This window comes from Panulirus ornatus, chromosome 9 (assembly GCF_036320965.1).
Source record: "Panulirus ornatus isolate Po-2019 chromosome 9, ASM3632096v1, whole genome shotgun sequence".
Lineage (NCBI taxonomy): Eukaryota > Metazoa > Arthropoda > Malacostraca > Decapoda > Palinuridae > Panulirus > Panulirus ornatus.
Window position 1 is genome coordinate 8,511,315 of NC_092232.1, and position 22,500 is coordinate 8,533,814.

The 22,500-nt window shown below is 47.5% G+C and overlaps 1 protein-coding gene across 10 annotated transcripts in view; it reads left to right on the top strand.

Annotated features, from left to right (window-relative positions):
* Positions 1-22,500, top strand: part of Smyd4-3 (SET and MYND domain containing, class 4, member 3) — a 250,354-nt gene that overhangs the window by 125,986 nt on the left and 101,868 nt on the right. For 3 of the 10 annotated variants that reach the window (XM_071664600.1, XM_071664601.1, XM_071664603.1), the window contains exon 2: positions 10,176-10,235. The exons of the other annotated variants lie outside the window; for them this stretch is intronic. In XM_071664600.1, the coding sequence (XP_071520701.1) occupies positions 10,189-10,235 (47 nt within the window). In that variant the 5' untranslated portion in view covers positions 10,176-10,188. The remainder of the gene's footprint in view (positions 1-10,175; positions 10,236-22,500) is intronic. 10 annotated transcript variants of the gene reach the window in all.

The window sequence follows — 22,500 nt, forward strand, 5'->3', positions numbered from 1 at the left end:
TTTTTGTTTGAATAATGCGAGGGAAAAACAAGAGCCAGCAGATAAATAAAAGATAAATAGATTAATTAAAGAATTTTTTTTTTCCTCTGTCAATGTAATTGTCTTCGATTGAACAGTGTGGTTGACCCTTGGGGCTAACTACCCATTAACTGCCAGAGTCGTTAAGGTCGTCAGTCGTTATCTGCGCTTCAGGCCTTTCAGCTGCAAGAGTCGTTAAAAAGCTTGTTATGTTATAACCACCATTAAAGAAAATATAATCGATAGAATAAACGAACATTTTCTTAATGTGTTTAGCATGATTATAATGCCATACACGTTTTCAGTAGCCTAAGGCAAACAGTTTGAAAAATTTAATGATATAAAGATATACTGGTTATTTCCGTGTGAGGCTTACTAATAGAAAGACATATTGAAAAGAAGATATATTGAAAATTTCCGCATCAGACGTAAGAATATGAAACAGAATTCAAAGTTTTTCGTTCGTGTGTTCAGGATTAAAAAAAAAAATCATTTATTTTTAGATTTTGTGTATTTGTTTTCTCTTTGTGGATGACGAAGGATGGATTTCAGCCGGGGGGGGGGGGGGGGGGGGGGGGGGGGGGGGGGGGGGGGGGGGGGGGGGGGGGGGGGGGGGGGGGGGTCTGTCAGTGGTCAGCGATCACGTGACCACAGGATGTCGGAAGGAGAACTGGGTCTGCGGGTAGGTGGCTGACCGTCTATTTTTTTTTTTTTTTTTTTTGTTTTGTTTTAATGAAGAGATGGCTGGGAAGCCACTGCTGTGGGTTTGACAGGCAGGCAGGAGAGAGAGAGAGAGAGAGAGAGAGAGAGAGAGAGAGAGAGAGAGGATGGTGAGGATCTATATATAATGATCCCTCAGACCCCCAGGGTCCAAGCCAGCCCCATCGTATTCCTGCAGGAGGGAGAGGGCGTGGGAGGTCGAGGTAGGTCATGTGTACACTCAAGGGGGGAAACACTTCGAAGGGCATGGACGCTGCTGGAAGGAGCGATGCAGAATCCAACTCTTAACTGGAAGACCTGTGTAGCAGACATCCCCTGGAAGCCAACCCCAGCTCTCATCCTGGAACACCCGTGCGGCAGCGAATCTGGAGTTCGATACTGGAAAGCTGGAACGGGAGCCAACCTGGACTTCGATGCTGGAAGAGCGACACAACAACCAACCTGGACTTCGATGCTGGAAGAGCGACACGGCAGTCAACCTGGACTGCGATGCTGGAAGAGCGACTCAACAGCCAACCTGGACTTCGATGCTGGAAGAGCGACACAGCAGCCAACCTGGACTTCGATGCTGGAAGAGCGACACATCAGCCAACCTGGACTTCGATGCTGGAAGAGCGACTCAACAACCAACCTGGACTTCGATGCTGGAAGAGCGACACAACAGTCGACCTGGACTTCGATGCTGGAAGAGCGACACAACAACCAACCTGGACTTCGATGCTGGAAGAGCGACACAACAGTCGACCTGGACTTCGATGCTGGAAGAGCGACACGGCAGTCGACCTGGACTTCGATGCTGGAAGAGCGACACAGTAGTCAACCTGGACTTCGATGCTGGAAGAGCGACACAACAACCAACCTGGACTTCGATGCTGGAAGAGCGACACAACAGTCGACCTGGACTTCGATGCTGGAAGAGCGACACAACAACCAACCTGGACTTCGATGCTGGAAGAGCGACACAACAGCCAACCTGGACTTCGATGCTGGAAGAGCGACACGGCAGTCAACCTGGACTTCGATGCTGGAAGAGCGACTCAACAGCCAACCTGGACTTCGATGCTGGAAGAGCGACACGGCGGTCAACCTGGACTTCGATGCTGGAAGAGCGACACAGCAGTCAACCTGGACTTCGATGCTGGAATGGCTGCTCCAGTTAGACTGACAGAGATGCGGGTGGCTTGATGGAGAAAGACAGACAGAGCAGAATAGATTGACAGACGGTCTGTTAGATGGGGAGTTCGAGTAGACTTATAGAGAGAGCTATAGGGACGTAGGTAGACAGGCAGAAGCGATAATACTCTCCCCGTGGGCGAAAGATGGCTCCCCAATCACCCCTACTTCCTATTCCTTCTCCTCCTCCTCCTCCTCCTCCTCCTCCTCCTCCTCCTCCTCCTCCTCCTTTCACTCCCATCACCAACACCCACCCACACCGCTCGTTCCCCAACGACCCCCATACCCCAACCCCCAATTACTCACCCATTCCCACACCCATCTCTCCCCCCCTCCCACTCACCCCCATCATCAACACACACACACCCACACACACCCCGCTCGTTACCCCAACGACCTCCCTCTCCCCCTTACCTCCCTCCCCCTTTCTCCTGACCTATTCCCACACCCATCCCCCATCCCCCACACCACCAGCCTCTCTCAGCGATGACTCACAAACCCATAAATTACGTTCATTTAAAAATCACACCGGCCCATCCAGCCGCACCGTTATCCACTCTCTCATCCGAACATCTTTCATCGCCGTATCCGGATATCAGCGTTATATAGTGTGACGAGAATAAGATTCGGTTAAAAACGTTACTTCTTTTTTTTCTATTTTGTGGACGAGATGCGTATTTTTTGTGTATTGATACGGGTCGATGGTTGAACGTTTCATAAAAATCGTCGTTCGATGTCCCCCGTCGTCCATGACCGTAAAAGGAGTTTAGCCACGAAGGGGGGAGGGGGATGGGGGGGGGGATGAAGGAATGGGATGGGAGGGGCAGTTGGGGGGGGAGTGTTAGTGTGACGTCATCACCGGGAGTGATTTGGGGGAGGGGAAGGGAAGGGGAAGCATAGACGTGAGTTGGTGTTGATGATGGTGGTTTAGTGGTGTTGGAGATGTTGGCGAAGGTCCTGTTTGTTGGAGATCTGTGGCGAAAGGGGTTTTTTTTTTCGTCATCATCATCATTTAGTGGCAAAGGTCAGTGTTGGTGGGAGAGGTTGGTTGCTGTAGTGTTGGTGATGATGTTGGAGGGGATGATTTTGGTGGTGGGGAGGGGGAGGATGAGTGTTGATGTGGAATATGGTGAAACGACGAAGTGTTGGCGTGGGGTAGACATTGATGGGGGGTAAGATCTGTTCGATGGGAGGACGATGATGTTGGAGATGGCTTAACGCGATGTTGGAGAAGGGATTTTTGATGTGGAATTAGACTTGTATTAAACTTTGGCTTACGGGGGAATAAGGAGTTGTGATTGGTGGGGATTGGAGGAGAACTGTGTAATAACGTTGGAGAATGATGGAGATGTAAGATGATGTTGGAGAATGCGTGCATGCATGAGATTTAAAAGCCCCTGCCTGTGTTGGAGGGTCAGAAGGACAAGGGTCGATGTTGGAGGGTTAAGAATCTTGAATGTTGGAGTGTGGAGGGAAGCCGCCACACCGGATGGTGGTGGTGGTGGTGTTGGAGATGAGATGGCCGAGTGGTGGTGTTGGAGAGTGAGGTGGTACCCAGTCCACGAGTCCTGGTGGCGTAACACTGACTTAAATGACTGTGTTCTTAAACCCTTGACTGACTGGCACGTGAACGAGCCTGAAGGAGGCGGGGTTGCTGGTGCGTCTGATTGAACGCCAACACACGTCCATACGCCAGCGCCCCCATCAGGTCTCCCAGTCCATCATGTCTACAGGCTCTAGGGGAGCGGCGGGCCGGGCCGGGCCGGCTGTGTGGGCCTGCGGGCCGCGGGGTTCCAACAGCTTGGTCGTCCGATGACCCTCAACCCCTAGCAGGCCTTTGGCCCCAGCCTGGGCTGTGGGAGTAGGAGACGCCCCTAAGATTTCTCCAGGTGCTCACCAGGAGGCATTGGTCGACTTGAGAGATACTCTCACTTCCTTGTGCCTAGATTCAAGAACATCTGCACAACATTCATCGTCTCCCAAGCTCACCTATGCCTCTCCCCTCCTCCTCTTCTTCCTCCTCATCCACCACACATCAGGGGCTGGCAGAAAAGGGGCAGAAGAGAGCATGCAAGATGTCCCTCTTACGTCAAATATCAAGAGGCGTTCAGTCACTTCGCCCCTCCTCTGATTCTCTCCAGATATCGTCTGTACCTCGTACAATCGCTGGGAAAGAAACTACGGCACCATTTCCCGCCACCGTCACCTCATTCCACCTGAGATCCCTCGTCACAGAGGTGCAGTTCGGCACCACAACCGCGCTGAGTCCATCCGGATTGGTACGAACCACTACAAGAACGGCTCCATCCCAGCCGTGCAATACGGAAAAGAAGGATGTTTATGTAATAGGAGGATCTGACCCTATTGTATCATAATAGGACGTTTATCAGATATAATAGGAGAATCTGACCCGATTGTATTATAATAGGACGTTTATCAGCAGAAGAGTTACAAGATACACAGACCCAAGGCTCAGGCGAGGTGGTGTGGCCTTAACACTACTTAAAAAGAATTCAGTCCCCTTAAATGCAGTGGAGGAAAGGATAGCAAAGCATAGGTTAGAGAGACGGATGGATGGATGGACCGTACATTGTGAGAATATCGAGGGGTCTTTAATGCTTCGTTCTTGGAGGAAATTGATGAAGATAGAAGACCAGGAGAGAAAGAGAAGAAAGTGCTTCAAGTTAATCGAAAGTCACGAGAGTGGAAGCGAACAGAAGACATACGTAAAATGGACCATCAGGGAGACGAAGTACCAGAGGAACTAGAACCATACCATCATGTGTTTACTGAAGATATGAAGCTCTTATGTATATATGTTCTGAAGCATACAAAGTGTGTACTGACGTGTCAAGGGGATAAAGACAAGCTGTCATGTGTGTGTGCTCATTCCAACTATTCATGAAAGTAAAGGCAGGTACATGTGTATAAGCCCAAGCAGGTGTATAAGTATGAGCCACAGGCAGATGTACAAGTCCGAACTCAAGCAGATGTATGATACGAACTCAAGCAGTTCTACAGTTACAACAAGGGTTAAAGATGAAAACACACCAGACTGTGGCCGTCACCTATGCTAAAAAGAAAGAGAGAAAAGAAAGAAAGAACTACGGAAGTCACCACTTGAAAAGACTTCATGTGTCACATGTACACGAGAGCCACGTATGATGTAAGTGTCACATGTACACGAGAGCCACGTACAATGCAAGTGTCACAGGCAAGTTACCGTATACCTCAGGTACAGATCGACTGGGTTTCGAGGGTCACCGTGCCATCTGTTGTTTTTCCCTTTACATCGATGGCATGTTGAATGAAATGATTCCCAAGATGAATGAATTTGCCGACGGCTTTCTATTGAGGAGGTGTCTGGGTTCAGAGAAAGAATCTATCGGTATGTACAGTACAGAGTAGACTTTGAGTACGTGGGAAAGTACACGGGGGGAAAGTTGACGTGGAAAGTATAGACCACAGGGAGTGCTCATTGGCCCAAGTCTGGGTCGTCTGTGTGTGACCATGAATATAAAACACACGAATTTAAATCGTATGTAAGCGGAAGTATGTATGTGGAAGAATACCTCGCACTGATTGTAGAGATTCTGGGAGATTGTGTGGCATTTTCAGAGTAGACGACTTACTAGGACCCAGGCGCTGACGAAATGGTGGACTTTTTAAAAGCGAAGTGGGCTAAATGGGAACATGTAAGCTGTGATCGATGTCGGAAATCCCCACACAAAAGACGTCATCTGGATGGGATCAAATGAGGGTATCCATTTGGTCAGTCGTCATTATCAACGCGATAGATATACGCTCCCGCGCACGGACGCAGAAAGGTGTTTAAGGCAAGAACTTTAAGCCAAAGGAAGGAACGAAAGAGGACACAGACGTGACCCCTGGAGTTAGGAGGGGCTGAGCGAGGAGGCGAAGGGCCCAGGCGGGAGGAGGAGGTGGCCCACACGAAAAGCCATCCAGCTCTCATGGCTTCGAAAGCTTGTGAGGCAGGACTGTGAGGTTGAGATATGCTGGCCGTGAGGGAAGGACACACACACACACACACACACACACACACACACACACACACACACACAAAAGAAGGAACAGAGAAGGGGGCCAGGTGAGGATATTTCCTCAAAGGCCCAGTCCTCTGTTTTTAACGCTACCTCGCTAATGCGAGAAATGGCGAATAGTATGAAAGAAAGAAAGAAAGATATATATATATATATATATATATATATATATATATATATATATATATATATATATATATATATATATATATATATATGTTAACCCAGGTACTGAAGTTATACATGTAGATAAAGAGGCATCTTTACGACCACCAGACACAAAAGACTGTCTGAGGAACATAACTCGTATATATATATTTTTTCCCCAACGAAAAAAAGTCCATTAACGTCCCCTCCTTCCCCTCATCCCTCTACCCACTCCTCCTCCCCCGAAGTCCTCCTTCCCCTCCTTCCCGAAATTACCCCCTCCCCTTCCTCCTTACCCCCACCTCCCCTGCAAGGGTGTTCAGTACTGCATGATGAGAGAAGCGAAGACACAGTAACGAAAATGCCTCCATTGGTTAGACTCTCTCTCTCTCTCTCTCTCTCTCTCTCTCTCTCTCTCTCTCTCTCTCTCTCTCTCTCTCTCTCTCTCTCTCTCTCTCTCTTTTCATTCTTTTGAACTCCCGTTTTTCTTTTATATGATTCGCCTTTGGTGCTGAATGATACATTAGTGTGTGTGTGCATTGTTTTCCCTCCCATCGCGTTTTTTTTTTCTTTTTCATTATTTGGAGTCTGATTGTAAACGTATACATCCATCCATACATACATACATACATGCAAGATTCATGCATACTTACATACATACAGACATGCAAGATACATACATACATACATACATACATACATACATACATACATACATATATACATACAAGATACATTACATGCATACAAAATTCATACATATATACATTCAAGTTACATACATATATACATACATACCGTACTTGAATGTATATACATTTTTTTCATAGGGTAAGTGGTAGTATTGACAGAAAAAAATTCTAGGTAATGTCTTCACTCAAAACCGTACCATTCACTTCACCTGCTCATTTCCTCTTCCTATCAGCAATTTCCAAAAAAATAAATACTTATTTTTTTTTTTTTTTTTTTTGAATTGTCGAGTCTGGCGTGAACTTGCGAAAGGAACCACAAAATTAGTCTTCCTCGTCCTGTTAGTTTCCGAGGCATTGTGGTTCTCCAACCTGTTGCCGAACTGCATATTCCCCATGGTATTATTTCCTTCCTCTCTTCTCACGTCTGTGGACCGTCGTGTCTACTGGCGTCGAGGCCACTGCTATTATATGAATTTTTCCGTTTCCTTTTTCCGTTTTGACTGGTTTGGTTCGTATGGCATGTCGGTGTATCCTAGTATAATATACCCCGATTTCAATAATATATTCTGATTTGAGTTGATATATTCCTATTTCAGTGGTATACTCCTGTCTCTGTAACATATCCTTATTTTAGTGTCTTTGACATACCCCATTTTATGGATATCCATTAGAGTGATACGTTCCCATTTTCGTAGCATACTCCTATTACTGTTATATCCCCTTCCCTCCCCAAGTCCAGTTAAGAGTCCTATTTGCACCTTGTTTTGTGGAAATTGGATGAGTCACTTGTGTGAATGTTGATGCTATACTGATGTTGTCAACCCAGTTACTGATTTCTTTTGTTTCTTTTGTTCATATCATGTCCATTATATGATGTTGATTTAAAGGTATCTATATCTCGTGTTATATGTATATATATATATATATATATATCTATATATATATAATATATATATATATATATATATATATATGATCATCTCGTGCCGGTTCTTGTGATAGAGGTGAGGCATTGTATCCCTCATACAGTGATGTATTTCCTACAGTACCTAGTGCCTCAAGCCGGATACATAAGCAGCATTGTGTGGTCCTGTATATGAATGATGCATATTTCAGGAATAGGATTATGGAATCTCTTATGTGTCAGTGTAGTGTGAATCTGGGAAGGGACATAAGTTTTAGCATAACTAGTGTGTTGTGAGCGCTTACACACTAGGTCAGTGTGTCGAGTGGGTTAGCATGAGTCGAGTCTTGAGAATCAAGAGTATGACTTTTAAGTTTATGCCATACTCGTTGTCATCCCCTCGTTCCAACGATCTAAGTAGGACTCGGGGATAGTCTAAGGCGTTTTGAAGGATAGTCCCTCGCCTATCTATCCCCCTCCGTCATGGTCCAAAAAATGTAGGTCTTCGCCCTCCACGTTCAAGGGGGCAGGAGCGTGGAGAAGCCCCTCCCTCCCTCATCTTCCCCCAGACACCGATTGTCTCCACACCTTTAAGTATCGAAGGGAGGGCCAGCATGCTTGGAGGCTCTCGGGAGGAGCGAGCGTTCGCTCCGGGCCCCGGTCCATTTGGGCGTGTGTGAATGTGTGGTGAATGAATCAGTCGTCACACTCACCGTGGAGCCAGATTGTGTGAGGTGGGAGGGAAATGGAGTGGAGCCAGATTGTGTGAGGTGGGAGGGAAATGAAGTGGAGCCAGATTGTCTGAGGTGGGAGGAAAATGAAGTGGAGCCAGATTGTCTGAGGTGGGAGGGAAATGACGTGGAGCCAGATTGTGTGAGGTGGGAGGGAAATGACGTGGAGCCAGACTGTGTGAGGTGGGAGGAAAATGAAGTGGAGCCAGATTGTGTGAGGTGGGAGGGAAATGAAGTGGAGCCAGATTGTGTGAGGTGGGAGGGAAATGAAGTGGAGCCAGATTGTGTGAGGTGGGAGGGAAATGAAGTGGAGCCAGATTGTGTGAGGTGGGAGGGAAATGAAGTGGAGCCAGATTGTGTGAGGTGGGAGGGAAATGAAGTGGAGCCAGATTGTGTGAGGTGGGAGGGAAATGAAGTGGAGCCAGATTGTGAGGTGGAAGGAAATTGAGGTTTGTCTCAGAAGACCCTCACAAGGGAGAAGGTTAGATAGAGTTCTTAGTTTTAGAATGTTTATTGTCTAGATGTACATAGAGCTAAGCATTTCACTGAGGGTTATGGATGAAGAGCACCTATCTAAGGTGGTAGGTGGAGGCCAGTATAGAGCGTACAGTGGGTGACAGGTGGGCTCAAGTGGAGAAATGGGATGTAGGAATTACCAGTGGATAAGATTAGACCTTGAGACTGGGAGGCCAGTAAGTGGTGCGCGCTGTAAAAAAAAAAAAAAAAGTGGCCAAAGGGAAAGAAAAAAATATTTTGGAATGATGATAGACAAGGTATTTGCCCAAGTCACACTGGTGACGCCATGGACGGAGGAGGTCAGTGACCTCCTGCAACTGTAGGGTTCACTCCTTCAGTCTTCCTGCTCCTGAAAACGACTTAATCGTCTTTAACGATTTTAAAGTCTTTAACGGTTTTAACGACTTCAACGGTTTTAACGTCTTCAACCGTTTTAACTTTTTTTTTTTTAACTGTTTTCTTTACTCCATGATTTAGGTAACTGAAGGCTCCTTCCTGCCAACACCGCTCTTGTCAAGTGGAGTGATGTACTTAGTGCTTTTTTGTTAGGATAACATTTGTTTGTAATCATTAATTTGTCTTGATTCCATTTTTCGATGGATGATGTAATGTAATGAACCTCTTCTTCAAAGTCAAGTCCGAAGCCTTGGTCCTTATCCTCCTTCCTCAGATGTCTCCATATTACTCTTCTCTCTTCCTCGTTCTTATCCTTTCTCTCTCCATCCCCTTTACCTTTTTGTCTTTTCCCTCTCTTCTTCCTCCCGCTGTCCTGCCTTTCTCCTCTCCCTTCCTCTGTCCTGTCTTTCCCCCCTCATCTTCCCTGTGTCCTGCCCCTCCTTTGTATTTTTCTACCCCTCTCACTCCCTCTGTCCAGCTCCTCCACTATCCTTCTTTCTCTCTCTCTCTCTCTCTCTCTCTCTCTCTCTCTCTCTCTCTCTCTCTCTCTCTCTCTCTCTCTCTCTCTCTCTCTCTCTCTCTCTCTCCCCTAGACCTCACCTCTTTTTCTCCTCTCACCCAACCCTTGCGCCTTCCAAGACCACGCCCTTTCCTCTCACCCAACCCTGCTCCCCCCGAAGCCCTCACCCGTACACCACACCTATTTTTCCTCCTCTCACCCAACCCTTGCTCCTTCCAGAACCCTCACCCCTTTCCCGACTCCCCATCCACAGGAAGCATCAATATTCACACATCTCTTGTTGTCCACAAACTGTAGGAACTCCTCCGCCATGGCAGCAGACTACGAGTACCAGGATCCTCTGCCGCACCTCAATAGGTGAGGGGTCCTTGCGGCTGGGGCAGGGGACCCGTGGTACATCCCTCGTGGGTCCTGTGCCACATCCCTCGTGGGTCCTGTGCCACATCCCTCGTGGGTCCTGTGCACATCCCTCGTGGGTCCTGTGGCCACTTCCCTATGGATGTCTTGTGGCACATCCTACGGGTGTCCTGTGCCACATCCTACAGTTCCTGTGCCACACCCTACGGGTCCTGTGGCACATCACTCTTGGGTCCTGTGGCACAACATCCTACGGGTCCTCCTGCGTCCCTCCCTCCCTGAGAAGGAGAAGGCGTCCGCAACTGGCAGTGTGGTGACCCATGCATGGACCTGATTGATCCCTTGGTTATTTTGTTGACATTTCTCTCCCATCGTAACACAAAAGGCGTCGCCTAAGAATGGTTTTGAGACTACCAGTTTCCCCATTATTTATCATTTTAAGACTGCCAGTTCCTCATTATTTATCAATTAACACCAACGAGTGTCGACCAGGCCGTAAGAATGGCCTTGGAGATGATCGGAACTTGAGCTATGACTTCAAGTGTTTTTTTGAAATGCATCTTTTTTTTGTTGTTGTTATTATTTTTGTTTTCCCTCCGTTTTCTTCCTCAGTACAAGTCCATAAATGACATGGATTCTCCACTTTTCTCCTCCTCCCCCCCCCCCCCTCCCTCTCGTAACACACTGACGGTGGAGTCTCTCTCTCTCTCTCTCTCTCTCTCTCTCTCTCTCTCTCTCTCTCTCTCTCTCTCTCTCTCTCTCTCTCTCTCTCTCTCTCTATCTATCTATCTATCTATCTATCTCTCTCTCTCTCAACCAACCACCTCCACCACTACCCCCTTTCTTCTGCAGCACCAGCCTGAGATCTGGATGCTCAACGCCTGGCTCTTCGTCTGGAGAGGAGCTCAGAAAGGACCAGCTCCGCCCAGGCGTTGGTGTCTGTCCCCGGATGTAGTAACTTAGTGCACGGAAAACATCGTCTCTCGTACCGTGATTCTGTAACAGTGTCAGTAGTTCATTTCCTGTTTCACGTGGACCCTCTTCCCATTTTCTGCAGGCGATTCTTTCTGCCCGAGTTTTACATTTTCTGTAGCGTTCTGGCCGGTTCTTCTTCTTTCCATGTTTTTTCTCTCTTTTTTTTCAGTAGGGTTGTGGTTTCTCTCTCTCTCTCTCTCTCTCTCTCTCTCTCTCTCTCTCTCTCTCTCTCTCTCTCTCTCTCTCTCTCTCTCTCTCTCCTGTCGTTCAATAGACCATGGGAGTCCACAGCTTGAACCGGTTGTTTCCCCTCAGAATGGCTTGTTGTTTCCCCTCAGATTGGCTTCTTTACACCGTCTTGGGGTCAAGTCGGGGGACCGGCCATGACCCGTGACCGGAAAGGATGGAGCCGGGGAGGAGGGGGGGGGGGGGGGTCCTCTTTGACCCAGGTGGTGGCGGCGGCGGCGGGGGGACGAGGAGGGGGAAGGAACCCCATGTCTGGTCTTCCCCCCCCCCCCCTTCAGGTTCCCCTCACTTTTCTCCACACCCTCATTTCCTCAATTTCTGGGGGGGAGGGGTATGTCCTCACTCCTCTCTTTTTCTCTCTCTAGCGCTTTTTTGATCTGGTAACTCTTGTATTCTATTCTCTTCTCTTCTATTTTATTTTTTAATCTTCTTTTCTCCCGTTGTATATTATTGTCTGCTCACTGACGAGTTGTCACTGGAACGATCATAGAGAGAAATCTCTCTCTCTCTCTCTCTCTCTCTCTCTCTCTCTCCCTTCTGTATCAGCTGCTAGAGGGGATTTCCTTGAGTGGGATTTGACGTTTAAGTTTCATAGATCACTTGGGAGAACCTTTGGAATGAGGAAGGGAAACAGACATGCATCACTTTGTGGTAGTTATGCAAAATACCCGCCGTCATTCCATCACTGTTTCACTTTTTTACTGTTTCTCTCCGTCTATGTCTTCCTGTCCTCAGTGATATTTTAGACTATCGCTGAGGCTCAGTAAAAGCATCTGGACTTGATGAATCTCATGGAGGCTTTCATAGTGAACCTCTTCTGTGGATTCTTCTTTGATGACCTTAAGCTACCAGAACCTTTCTCATGGAGAGTCTTCGAGTCGAAGTGTGTCTTGGTGAAGACCTTTGGAATCTCTTTGGTTGAAGTATATGTGTGTCGAACCCGGTCTGTTGGATGTCTTTTTTTTTTCTTGTGTGGGACCTTCCATAGAGACCGTTCTAAAGGAGTTGATATTCCGAACTTTATGATTCTTCTATAGAATCCCTCAAATCGGGTCTCTAACTGATCCCTGAAACTCTGTCGGATTTAATACAGAACCTTTTTCCAATGGTCTTTGTCTTCAAACAGTAAGTGGAAAGGCCATTGGTAACCCCGACCCTGAATTCTTCTAGACTTTTCTTCTTGTAACAAAAGCAAGAATAACTTCAACAATAATTACACCTCTCCATTGTATTCCTGTTTGATTTTTTTTTCCCCTTTGGTTTTGGAGGTCTGGCCCGACCATCCCTTCCTTTATACCTTCTTTAATATCTTTAACGGTTTTAATGACTTCGACGGTTTTTTTTTCAAACGGTTATAATTGTTTTAACTTTTCTTCACTGCATGCGTTATTTTCCATACCAGGTGTTCGTTTTCTTTCCCTCCGTTATTGTTTAACTTTATATCTCGTTTTCCAACTTTTTGATGTGTGTTAGTAACGTCCAGCTGGAATGTTTTTTTTTTTTTTTTTGCAACAACGTTTTTCTGTTTAACAAACGTTTTCTTTTTTTAACGTGACAGCATTTCATTTTCTTCGTTGCTGTGCTTCATTGTCATTTTCTTTTTGATTTCGTACGTTTGTGTCTCATTAATCGTCTTCTGGAAATGCCAGCTTCCACTCCAACATCCACTTCCCGAATTTCCATAACTGTGTTTTTGTGCTGGATTTAACTGTTGTGTTTATATTGTGTCTTCCGGGTTTGGTTTGATTCCCTGTATGTTCTCAGGATCTTGTAACCCTCATTCTGACTCTCGTTACCTTCCTCCGGTAACGGGAAGTAACGTGACACTGGCTGGGAAAGTAACATATAACTGGATGGTCAGTGTACATTAATCCCCTTCCGTAACACGTGTCCAGGTGCGTGTCTGATACGACTTTCTTCCCTCTAATGTGTGGTGGCGTTGGAATTTTAAAACGTATGGCGTGGAATAATTTTTGATTGTGTGGCGTTGAAATTCTATCGTGTGGCGTTGATGTGTGTAATCTGCATCCATGATGTACTCTCGAGTGTTATATATATACATATATATATATGTATTCTCTTATATATAGTACAGATTTTATATTAATGTAGCATAATCCTCTACGTATTTTAACCTTATTACATATACTATATGTGTATGTTAATGTCCTTGTAACATTTGTACAATGTTTGGTAGTGTATGAATTGATGTATTCATGAGATGTGAAGGTATGTTTTTCCTTCATCAACTGCATTTTGGTATTAGAGGTATGTGGTATGTACCGTTGAACTGTTCATATCGTGTTTCAATGAGCATGTCAGATTGCGATTTCAGTTCGACGTGTGAGTATATTTTGAGTTTGAAGGTAGGATAGTGTGGGTGTGTGTGTGAGGCTACGCTGTTGTAAGCTCTTTATAACAAATTTCAGTCGAGGAGAAGGTAAGTACCTATAGTGTGATTTATTTTTTCTTTTGCATCAATATTATACATGTATTTGCATACGGAGGTACTGAAGTATAAAACCCATTTGTTATTATTTTTTACATTGATGGTTGGAGAATTTCATGTGGAGATTTCCACGTATGTGATTACTATTTGTGATTTTATGATAAATTATGTGTTATGGGTAAAGAGGTTTTTTTTTTTTTTTACATCCGTCTTACTTCCCTTCTTAACCTTGCATATGTACCATGTCTTTACTTATATATATAATATATATATATATATATATATATATATATATATATATATATATATATATATATATATGTGTGTGTGTGTGTGTGTGTGTGTGGCGGGGTCGCGGCGGGAATGGATGAAGGCAGCAAGTATGAATATGTACATGTTTGTATATGTATATGTCTGTGTATGCATACGTTGAAATGTATAGGTATGTATATGTGCGTGTGTGGTCGTTAATGTATAGACATGTGTATGTAAATGGGTTGGGCCATTCTTTCCTCTGCTTCCTTGCGCTACCTCGCTAACGCGGGAGACAGCGACTAAGTGTAATAGATAAATGAAATAAATAAATGAATATATATATATATATATATATATATATATATATATATATATATATATATATATATATATATATGTGTGTGTGTGTGTGTGTGTGTGTGTATACTGGAAAGGACCACAATTTTACGTGATCAAGTATATGCCGATAAGTCCACGGGGAAAATGTAACAGGATAAGTTCCCAAGTGCACTTTCGAGTAATAATCACATCGTCAGGGGAGACACAAGAGAGAAATATAACAGTCAGTTGATATACAACGAAGAGACGTAAGAGACGTAGCTAGGACGTCATTTTCTCCGTGGACTCACAGGAGAATATATATATATATATATATATATATATATATATATATATATATATATATATATATATATATATTCTGGTGAGAAGGGATTTTTTTTTCCCCTTTTTTCCCACTTTGTGTAAAAAATATTCTCTATCTCGGGTGTTACGGCCGTAACCCAACCCACTAACGTCAGTAATTTGGAAGGATTTTACTATCCTGGTGTCCCACCGACTCAACAGGGAAATTAAAAGAAGAAGAGAATTCTGATGACCAAAATTTGTGAAACAAAAGAAATTTATTTAACCTATAAAGAAGAATAGAAGTGGATATGGTAAATGGAAAAAAAAGAATAATTGGAAATTGATTTGAAGATATACCGTTATTTCTCTTATCAACATAACATCAAAGCTATTTATCTGTAAGGGACATGATGTTAGACGTGTCCATTGTCCAGCAGACGAAGAGCTTCTCTGCATTACAGTGATCTGTGGGCCATTTGTTATTTATCGGTTATTTATCTTGCACACTATTACTACCCGTGAGTCTGTCGGACCCAAACATCATACAAGAAAAAGAAGCAGTAGGAGCGCAGAGCAACGCACCCACCCTCGGTTACGTCTGAATAAGAACTGAAGGTAGAGGGACCTACGTGGTCTTTGCACGTATGGAAACCACGTAGAACAAATGAACTCCGAGAAGCGTTAGGTCGAACATACATAAGGATAGTGTTTACAGGGTTGAGAATGGAAGAGAAAGACATATATTTTTTTCCTTTTTCTCTGGATATTGCTTAGGTCATGATGTTCCTCGTGAGGTAAAGGGGTTCTGATGATGATATGAAATACATGGGAATGACAGGTGATAGAAAACTGGATGGTCTGTGACGGGTTTATCTACTAGAAGGCACTGATGATATCGTACATTCTTAAATTTTTTACATAGACTGAGAGAGGATAGTGAAGATGATGGTGTATGACTAGGTTATCTGCTGGAGGGCATTATTGGTGTCTTTCATTTCTGATTGATATAGATGAAGAGAGGATAGTAAAAATGGTCATCTGTGACCATGTTATCTACATATAGATGGAGACAGGATAGTTAAGATGGTCCATGACGAGGTTATCTGCTGGAGGGGAAGTTTGTAGTAATCCTAAACTCCTGATCTACATAGATGGATAGATGGTAATAAAGGTGGTCTAACTACATTCCTGAATTAGGTTGATGGAGACAAGATATCAAAGGTGATCTACGTACATACCTAAGTTACATAGATGGAAACGGGATGTTAAGGATGTTCTACCCACATTTCTAACCTACATAGATGGAGACGGGATATGAAAGATGGTCTCCCCACACTCCCAACCTACATAGATGGAGACAGGATAGTGAATTTGCGTCTACGACGAGGTTATCCACTCGAGGGCCAGTGCCTGTGTCTCACATTCCAAGTTTACACGGGTGGGGACAGACAGGATGGTTATGAAGAAGGATCGTGTGCTTGACATATTTTGCAGTGGTGCATGACTCTGGTGCAAGGAAAGCATCATGCAAGGAGTTGCCTCCTTATCTGCCAGGCAACGCAGAACCCACAACACGGCCGCGTCCAAGTCCCTCTCATCAAGACAGATCTCCCAGCTTCAGGGATCATCAGGGCGAGGGATGGGAGAAAGGGAGGATAAACAGGTGGAGAGGAAGAGAGGGAGAGAGAGAGAGAGAGAGAGAGAGAGAGAGAGAGAGAGAGAGAGAGAGAGAGACGTGAGATAAGAGACGGTATGAAAGAGTGAGGGAAGGGAGGGTGTGACTGAGGAGGCAGTACGTAAGAGGAGAAGAGGACTGAAAAAAGGGGGATGTTAAGATTTGGATAGAAAAAGGAGGGAAGAGGAAAAAAGGAGTCAAGGAGAATAATAATGAAGGACGAAAAAGAATTATGGAGGTTCTGGTGAAAGTTCAGAGGTGAGGAAGAAAAACTCTCTTGTTATGGAAACTAATGATGGAAGTCTGCCGAGCGGCCTTTGTCGTGTGTAGCCTCCCTCTGTGGCTGGGGCCCTTTCTGTGGAGGGGGCTGGGGGCCTTTGTTGTGTGTAGTCTCCCTCTGTGGCTAGGGCCCTTTCTGTGGGGGGGGGGGGGGGACTTTGTCTTGTGTAGTCTCCCTCTGTGGTTAGGGCCCTTTCTCGAGAGGCCTTTGTCGTGTCCAGTTCCTGTAGACTATCTATGGGCAGCGGCCTTTTATCTGGGCCTTTGGACGATAGCGCACTCTGGGCGTCACAGAAACACTAATCCAAAGAGTTGACGAGGATTTTCAACCGTACAGAGGTAAAACCATTCACGTTGGAGTGATGAAAGCGCTTCGCGTGATGACCCCGATGGCAATTGACAGAAGAGCAAACAGTTTACTGATTGGCAGTCGTTACTTGCGCGCGCAGACACACACACACACACACACACACACACACACACACACACACACACACACACATACATACATACATACATACGCACACACACACACGCACACAGGCGCGCGCGCGCGTACACGCACGAAATCAACCACGCGAGTCCCTTTCACACGCACGCACGAAATCAACCATACAAGTTCCTTTTAAACACACACACACACACACACACACACACACACACACACACACACACACACACACACACAGAATTAGCCACACAAGCCCCTTTTACACGCATACACAAAAATACACACGAAAAGCCAGCCACATAGATCCCCTTTCACACACACACACACACACACACACACACACACACACACACACACACATACACGCAGAGAAAATGGATTTCACCACTTTGGGAATACATACATTTACGCACGTAACCCCATTAGCAAAGAGCTACACTTGAATATAAAAAGCTCCAGCATAGCCGGCTGGCGCAGCACGTCAAGAAGAGGGAGTTTTATATTTAGTTTGAATAACTTTATTTTCTATATATACGCGGGCGAAGGATTTTCGTGAGGCTCGGCGTGGGTGTAGGGTACATGGCCAGGGCGGGGTAGGTGGTGGCAGGGAAAGAGCATTGCAAGGGGGGGTACCACGGTACGCGGGAGGTAGATAGGTCGTGGTATACGCAGTACCTGAGAGGGTTGGTACGCGGGTACTGTGTGTGGAGCGAGGTACCGCCACGGAAGGAGGTACCCGACTCCCTCGGGGGCAGTAAGGTCAGGGGTGAAGTGCGACCCACCCTCTCTCCTCCTCCTCCTCCCTTTCCCTTTCCCTTAGGGAGGGAGTGACCCATCTTCTGTGTGACCTACCCGTTTAAGGTCATCATTTAATCCCTCTCTCTTTCCGCTCTCTCTCTCTCTCTCTCTCTCTCTCTCTCTCTCTCTCTCTCTCTCTCTCTCTCTCTCTCTCTCTGAGATGTCAGAGGCTGTCAGGTTCCTCTCCCTTGCCTGCGTTGCTGTGTTTTACATTCTGGCTCATGTGTAGGCTGCTGGCATCCACTCTCTCTCTCTCTCTCTCTCTCTCTCTCTCTCTCTCTCTCTCTCTCTCTCTCTCTCTCTCTCTCTCTCTCTCGAAGACGCCAGCGCTTCCTGAAGGCGCCCCCAGGACTCGTTGGGTCACCCAGCCACCCAGCACGCCCCGTGGGGAAGAGCCCTCCCAGCGCGGGTATGCTCCCGGCGGAGGAGGATACGTGTGAATGAGCCCCTTCATGGACGGAACGTCGGTCGGCATCATCGACGCATAGGGGCGGGGGTGTGTGGTGGTCGTGGGCGGGGGGCGACGTAGGCTGGATGGTCGCGGGTTCGATCACAGGGTGAGGGGGAAGGTCGGGAGGGGAAACGAGGGGCAGAGAAACACACAAATACTTTTTTTTTTTGTTTGAAAAAAGAAAGTGAATATGGAAGCGACAGAAGTGAAAAGTTGGGTCGTAGGAGTGAGGTGGGTGGGTAGGTTCTAGGGAGGGGTGTGAGGTGGGCTGGTGGGTTCTGGGGAGGGTGAAGTGGGCTGTTGGGTTTTGGGGAGGTGAGGAGGGTTCTGTGGGGAGAGGGAAGAAGGGTTCAGTGGAGAGTGGGAGGGAGGGAAGGAGGGTTCTGTGGGGTGTGGGGAGAGGGAAGAGGGGTTCAGTGGAGAGTGGGAGGGAGGGAAGGAGAGTTCTGTGGGGTGTGGGGAAAGGAAAGAGGGGTACTGTGGGGAGAGGGAAGGGGGGTTCTGTGGGGAGGGAAGGAGGGTTCTGTGGGGAGAGGGAAGGAGCTCGTCACTCCCCAAGCTGCACTGATTGACATTCGTTTACCAGAGTTCTATCAGTGTGTCGCGCACACATCTTCGCGTGCACCTCTCCCCACCTCCTCACGCACGCATAGGCGGCCCTGCACATACACACACACACACACACACACACACACACACACACACACACATACACACACACACACAGCCTGGCTCGCCTGGCCCAACGTACACAAACTTCTGCGTCGATAGACATTCCCTGGGAGGACCTGCCGCTGACCCGAAGTGACTACGAAATGAGATAGAAGATCCGGACATGATGCAGCTCCCACCTCCCTCAACCACCTCTCGTCTAGCCCTATCACCTCAACCACCTCTCGTCTAGCTTCCATCCCTCAACCGCATCTCGTCTAGCCCCACCTCCCTCAACCACCTCTCGTCTAGCCCCATCCCTCAATCACCTCTCGTCTAGCCCCATCCCTCAACCACTTCTTATCTAGCAGCCACCTCTCATCTAGCCCCATCCCTCATCCAATGTCATGTAGCCCCTCCTTACTCAAGGCCATCTCATGTAGCCCCCCCCCCCCTCAAGCACCTCTCATCCAGCCCTCTCCCATAACGCTCTTCCTCTCCTTTCACCTAACTTCCTCCTCCTCCTCCTCTTCCTCCTCCTCCTTAATCATGGACAATGAAGACGTCATTTGCTCATTATTTCTTATCTGTGTGCGAGCGCCTCCCCCACGCTTGGACCTGCTCCCTGCCGCAAGCAATGGGTCCTCCCGCCCGCAGGGAAATGGACCACGTATAATTAACGTACGTCATCCTTGTCGTAAACATGGGACGTTTGAAGTAAGGATTCTCAGTGTGGCACACACTGCGTGCTGGACCAGGCTTGAAAACGAAGTGGAGGGGACCGAGTCCACGATATATATATATATATATATATATATATATATATATATATATATATATATATATATATATATATATATATATATATATGTATGTATGTGTGTGTGTGAGTAATTACATGCTTGTACTGTACGGGGAGGGAGTTTTACACTCGTGGGGGCCTCCATGTCTTTTGAACACTCTCCTCCACCACACAACCTCTTGATATGTATGTATGTGTGTGTGTGTGTGTGTGAGAGAGAGAGAGAGAGAGAGAGAGAGAGAGAGAGAGAGAGAGAGAGAGAGAGAGAGAGAGAGAGAGAGAGAGAGATTGATAGAAATATGCGTTTTGAATTAACGAGAAATCCTGCGAGAGGCGCCGCTCGCCCTGCCATCTGCCGGCCCGCTCCTCAACCCCTTCCACTACCAAGTCACCTCCCTCCTCCCTCCTCCCTCTCCTCGGGGTCTTGTGCATTCTACCCTGGCTATTATGAACGCCCCTGTTAACCACCTACCCCACAGGCCACGCAGCCGCTGAGCCAAGGCATGGCACGCGACAGCCACTCAACCTCCAGGTGATGGGCGTCGTAAAACTGTGCATCTCCGTCGGTGGCGTGTGGCGTGGGGGAGTGCATAGCGGGAGGCGGAGGAATGGAATGCATAAGTGAGGGGCTGGTGCATTCACAGGGGATGGTTTGAAGAACCACCGCCACACCACCACTACCCACCACATCACCACCACTACCCCTACATCACCACTTCTCCCCACCCTATCACTACCACCACCACCCTTCACACCATCACCACTTCCTCCCATCACATCACCACTACCTCCCACCACATCATCACCACTACCTCCCACCACATCATCACCACTACGTCCCACCACATCACCACCACTACCTCCCACCACATCACCACCACTACCTCCCACCACATCACCACCACTACCTCCCACCACATCATCACCACTACGTCCCACCACATCACCACCACTACCTCCCACCACATCACCACCACTACCCACCACCACATTACCACCACTTACCACCATTACCCACCACATCACCACCACCACTACCCACCACATCACCACCACAACGCACCACTACAACCACTACCCACCACTACAACCACTAACCCACCACTACAACCACTAACCACCACATCATCACCACTACCCACCACATATCACCACTACCTCCCACCCCAGTGCCCTGCTTCGAGTCTCGTACGCACGTACACACACACACACACACACACACACACACACACACACACACACACACACACACACACACACAAGACGGTGGTGGAAATGCTCACGTATATTGATGGCGTGGTCTTTGACCTGATCTCCTGATCTGCTCTCGCCATGGGGTCAGGTCACACACAGGTTACACGCCCGTCATGCCCCCAGGGCGGCCGTATACCGTCGAGGTTCAGAGGGATTAACCAGCCAAGTCAAACCCACAACCCACCTGTGGTGTGTGTGTGTGTGTGTGTGTGTGTGTGTGTGTGTGTGTGTGTGTGTGTGTGTGTGTGTGTGTGTGTTACATAGATTCTATCCTGATTCTGTTTGGCAAAGAAAATGAGATTCCGTGGATGTTTATTTTCTCTTTTTCTCCCCCAGGATCTGTTTTGTTAGGAATGTGTTTATGTCTATTTTTTTTTTTTTTTTTCTTAAGAGAGATTGATGGAAGATCTCCCATTATCCATACGGGCGGGGAGATGGTTGCTGGGGCGTGAAGGTCAGCATGTTGGGGGTGTTGCGTCAGTGGGGGGAGGTTAACCTGAGAGAGAGAGAGAGAGAGAGGGAGAGAGAGAGAGAGAGAGAGAGAGAGAGAGAGAGAGAGAGAGAGAGAGAGAGAGAGAAGGTTGGGGAAGAGGACTGGTACTGTTATGTAATGGGAGGAGGAGATGGGGAAGGGGGAATGGGGGGGGGGGGAGAATGGAGATGGTGGGGGGAAGGGGAAGGATACGGGACGTGGGGAGGTATATGGGTGAGGGACGGGGAGGATAATGGGGGAGATGCGTTGACGCATCCGGCTGCACAGGGACGGTAAACACCCCCCCATCACCCCAGGTGCCACCAGTCACCCCACCTCCCCATGGAACGTGCCCCAGCCTCACTCCTCACTCAAACTCCTCCCCTCTCCTCTCCTCCCCTCTCCTTCCTGCATTTCCCGCATCAATATTCTCCCCACCCCTACACCAGCAATCTCCCCACCGCCGCACCGACAGCCTCTCCTCCACCTCTACACCAACAGCCTCCCCATATTCCCACTTCACTCCCCACAATCCCTCATCCCAAACCCAACGACTCTTCCCCTCCCCCTTCCCTCTTCCCACGATTTCCCTCTCCCCATCACCCCGATCTTTTTTCCCCTCCTCTCCCGCCCAAGCACGATACCCATCACCCCCTCCCCTTTCCTCTCCTATCCTCCAACCCCTCTCCTCCCACCCCAGTCCACCCCAACCCACCCCAGCCTACCGTAGCGCACCTCCCCTCCCTCCCTCCCTCCCTCCCTCCCTCCTCCCTCCCTCCCTCCCTCCAACGGTCTCCGCCAACCGTCGTCTGAGGGTAGTGACTGGGGGGGGCGCGGCGCGACCTCCCCCTCGCCAACACTCTTGCCTCGTCCACAGCGT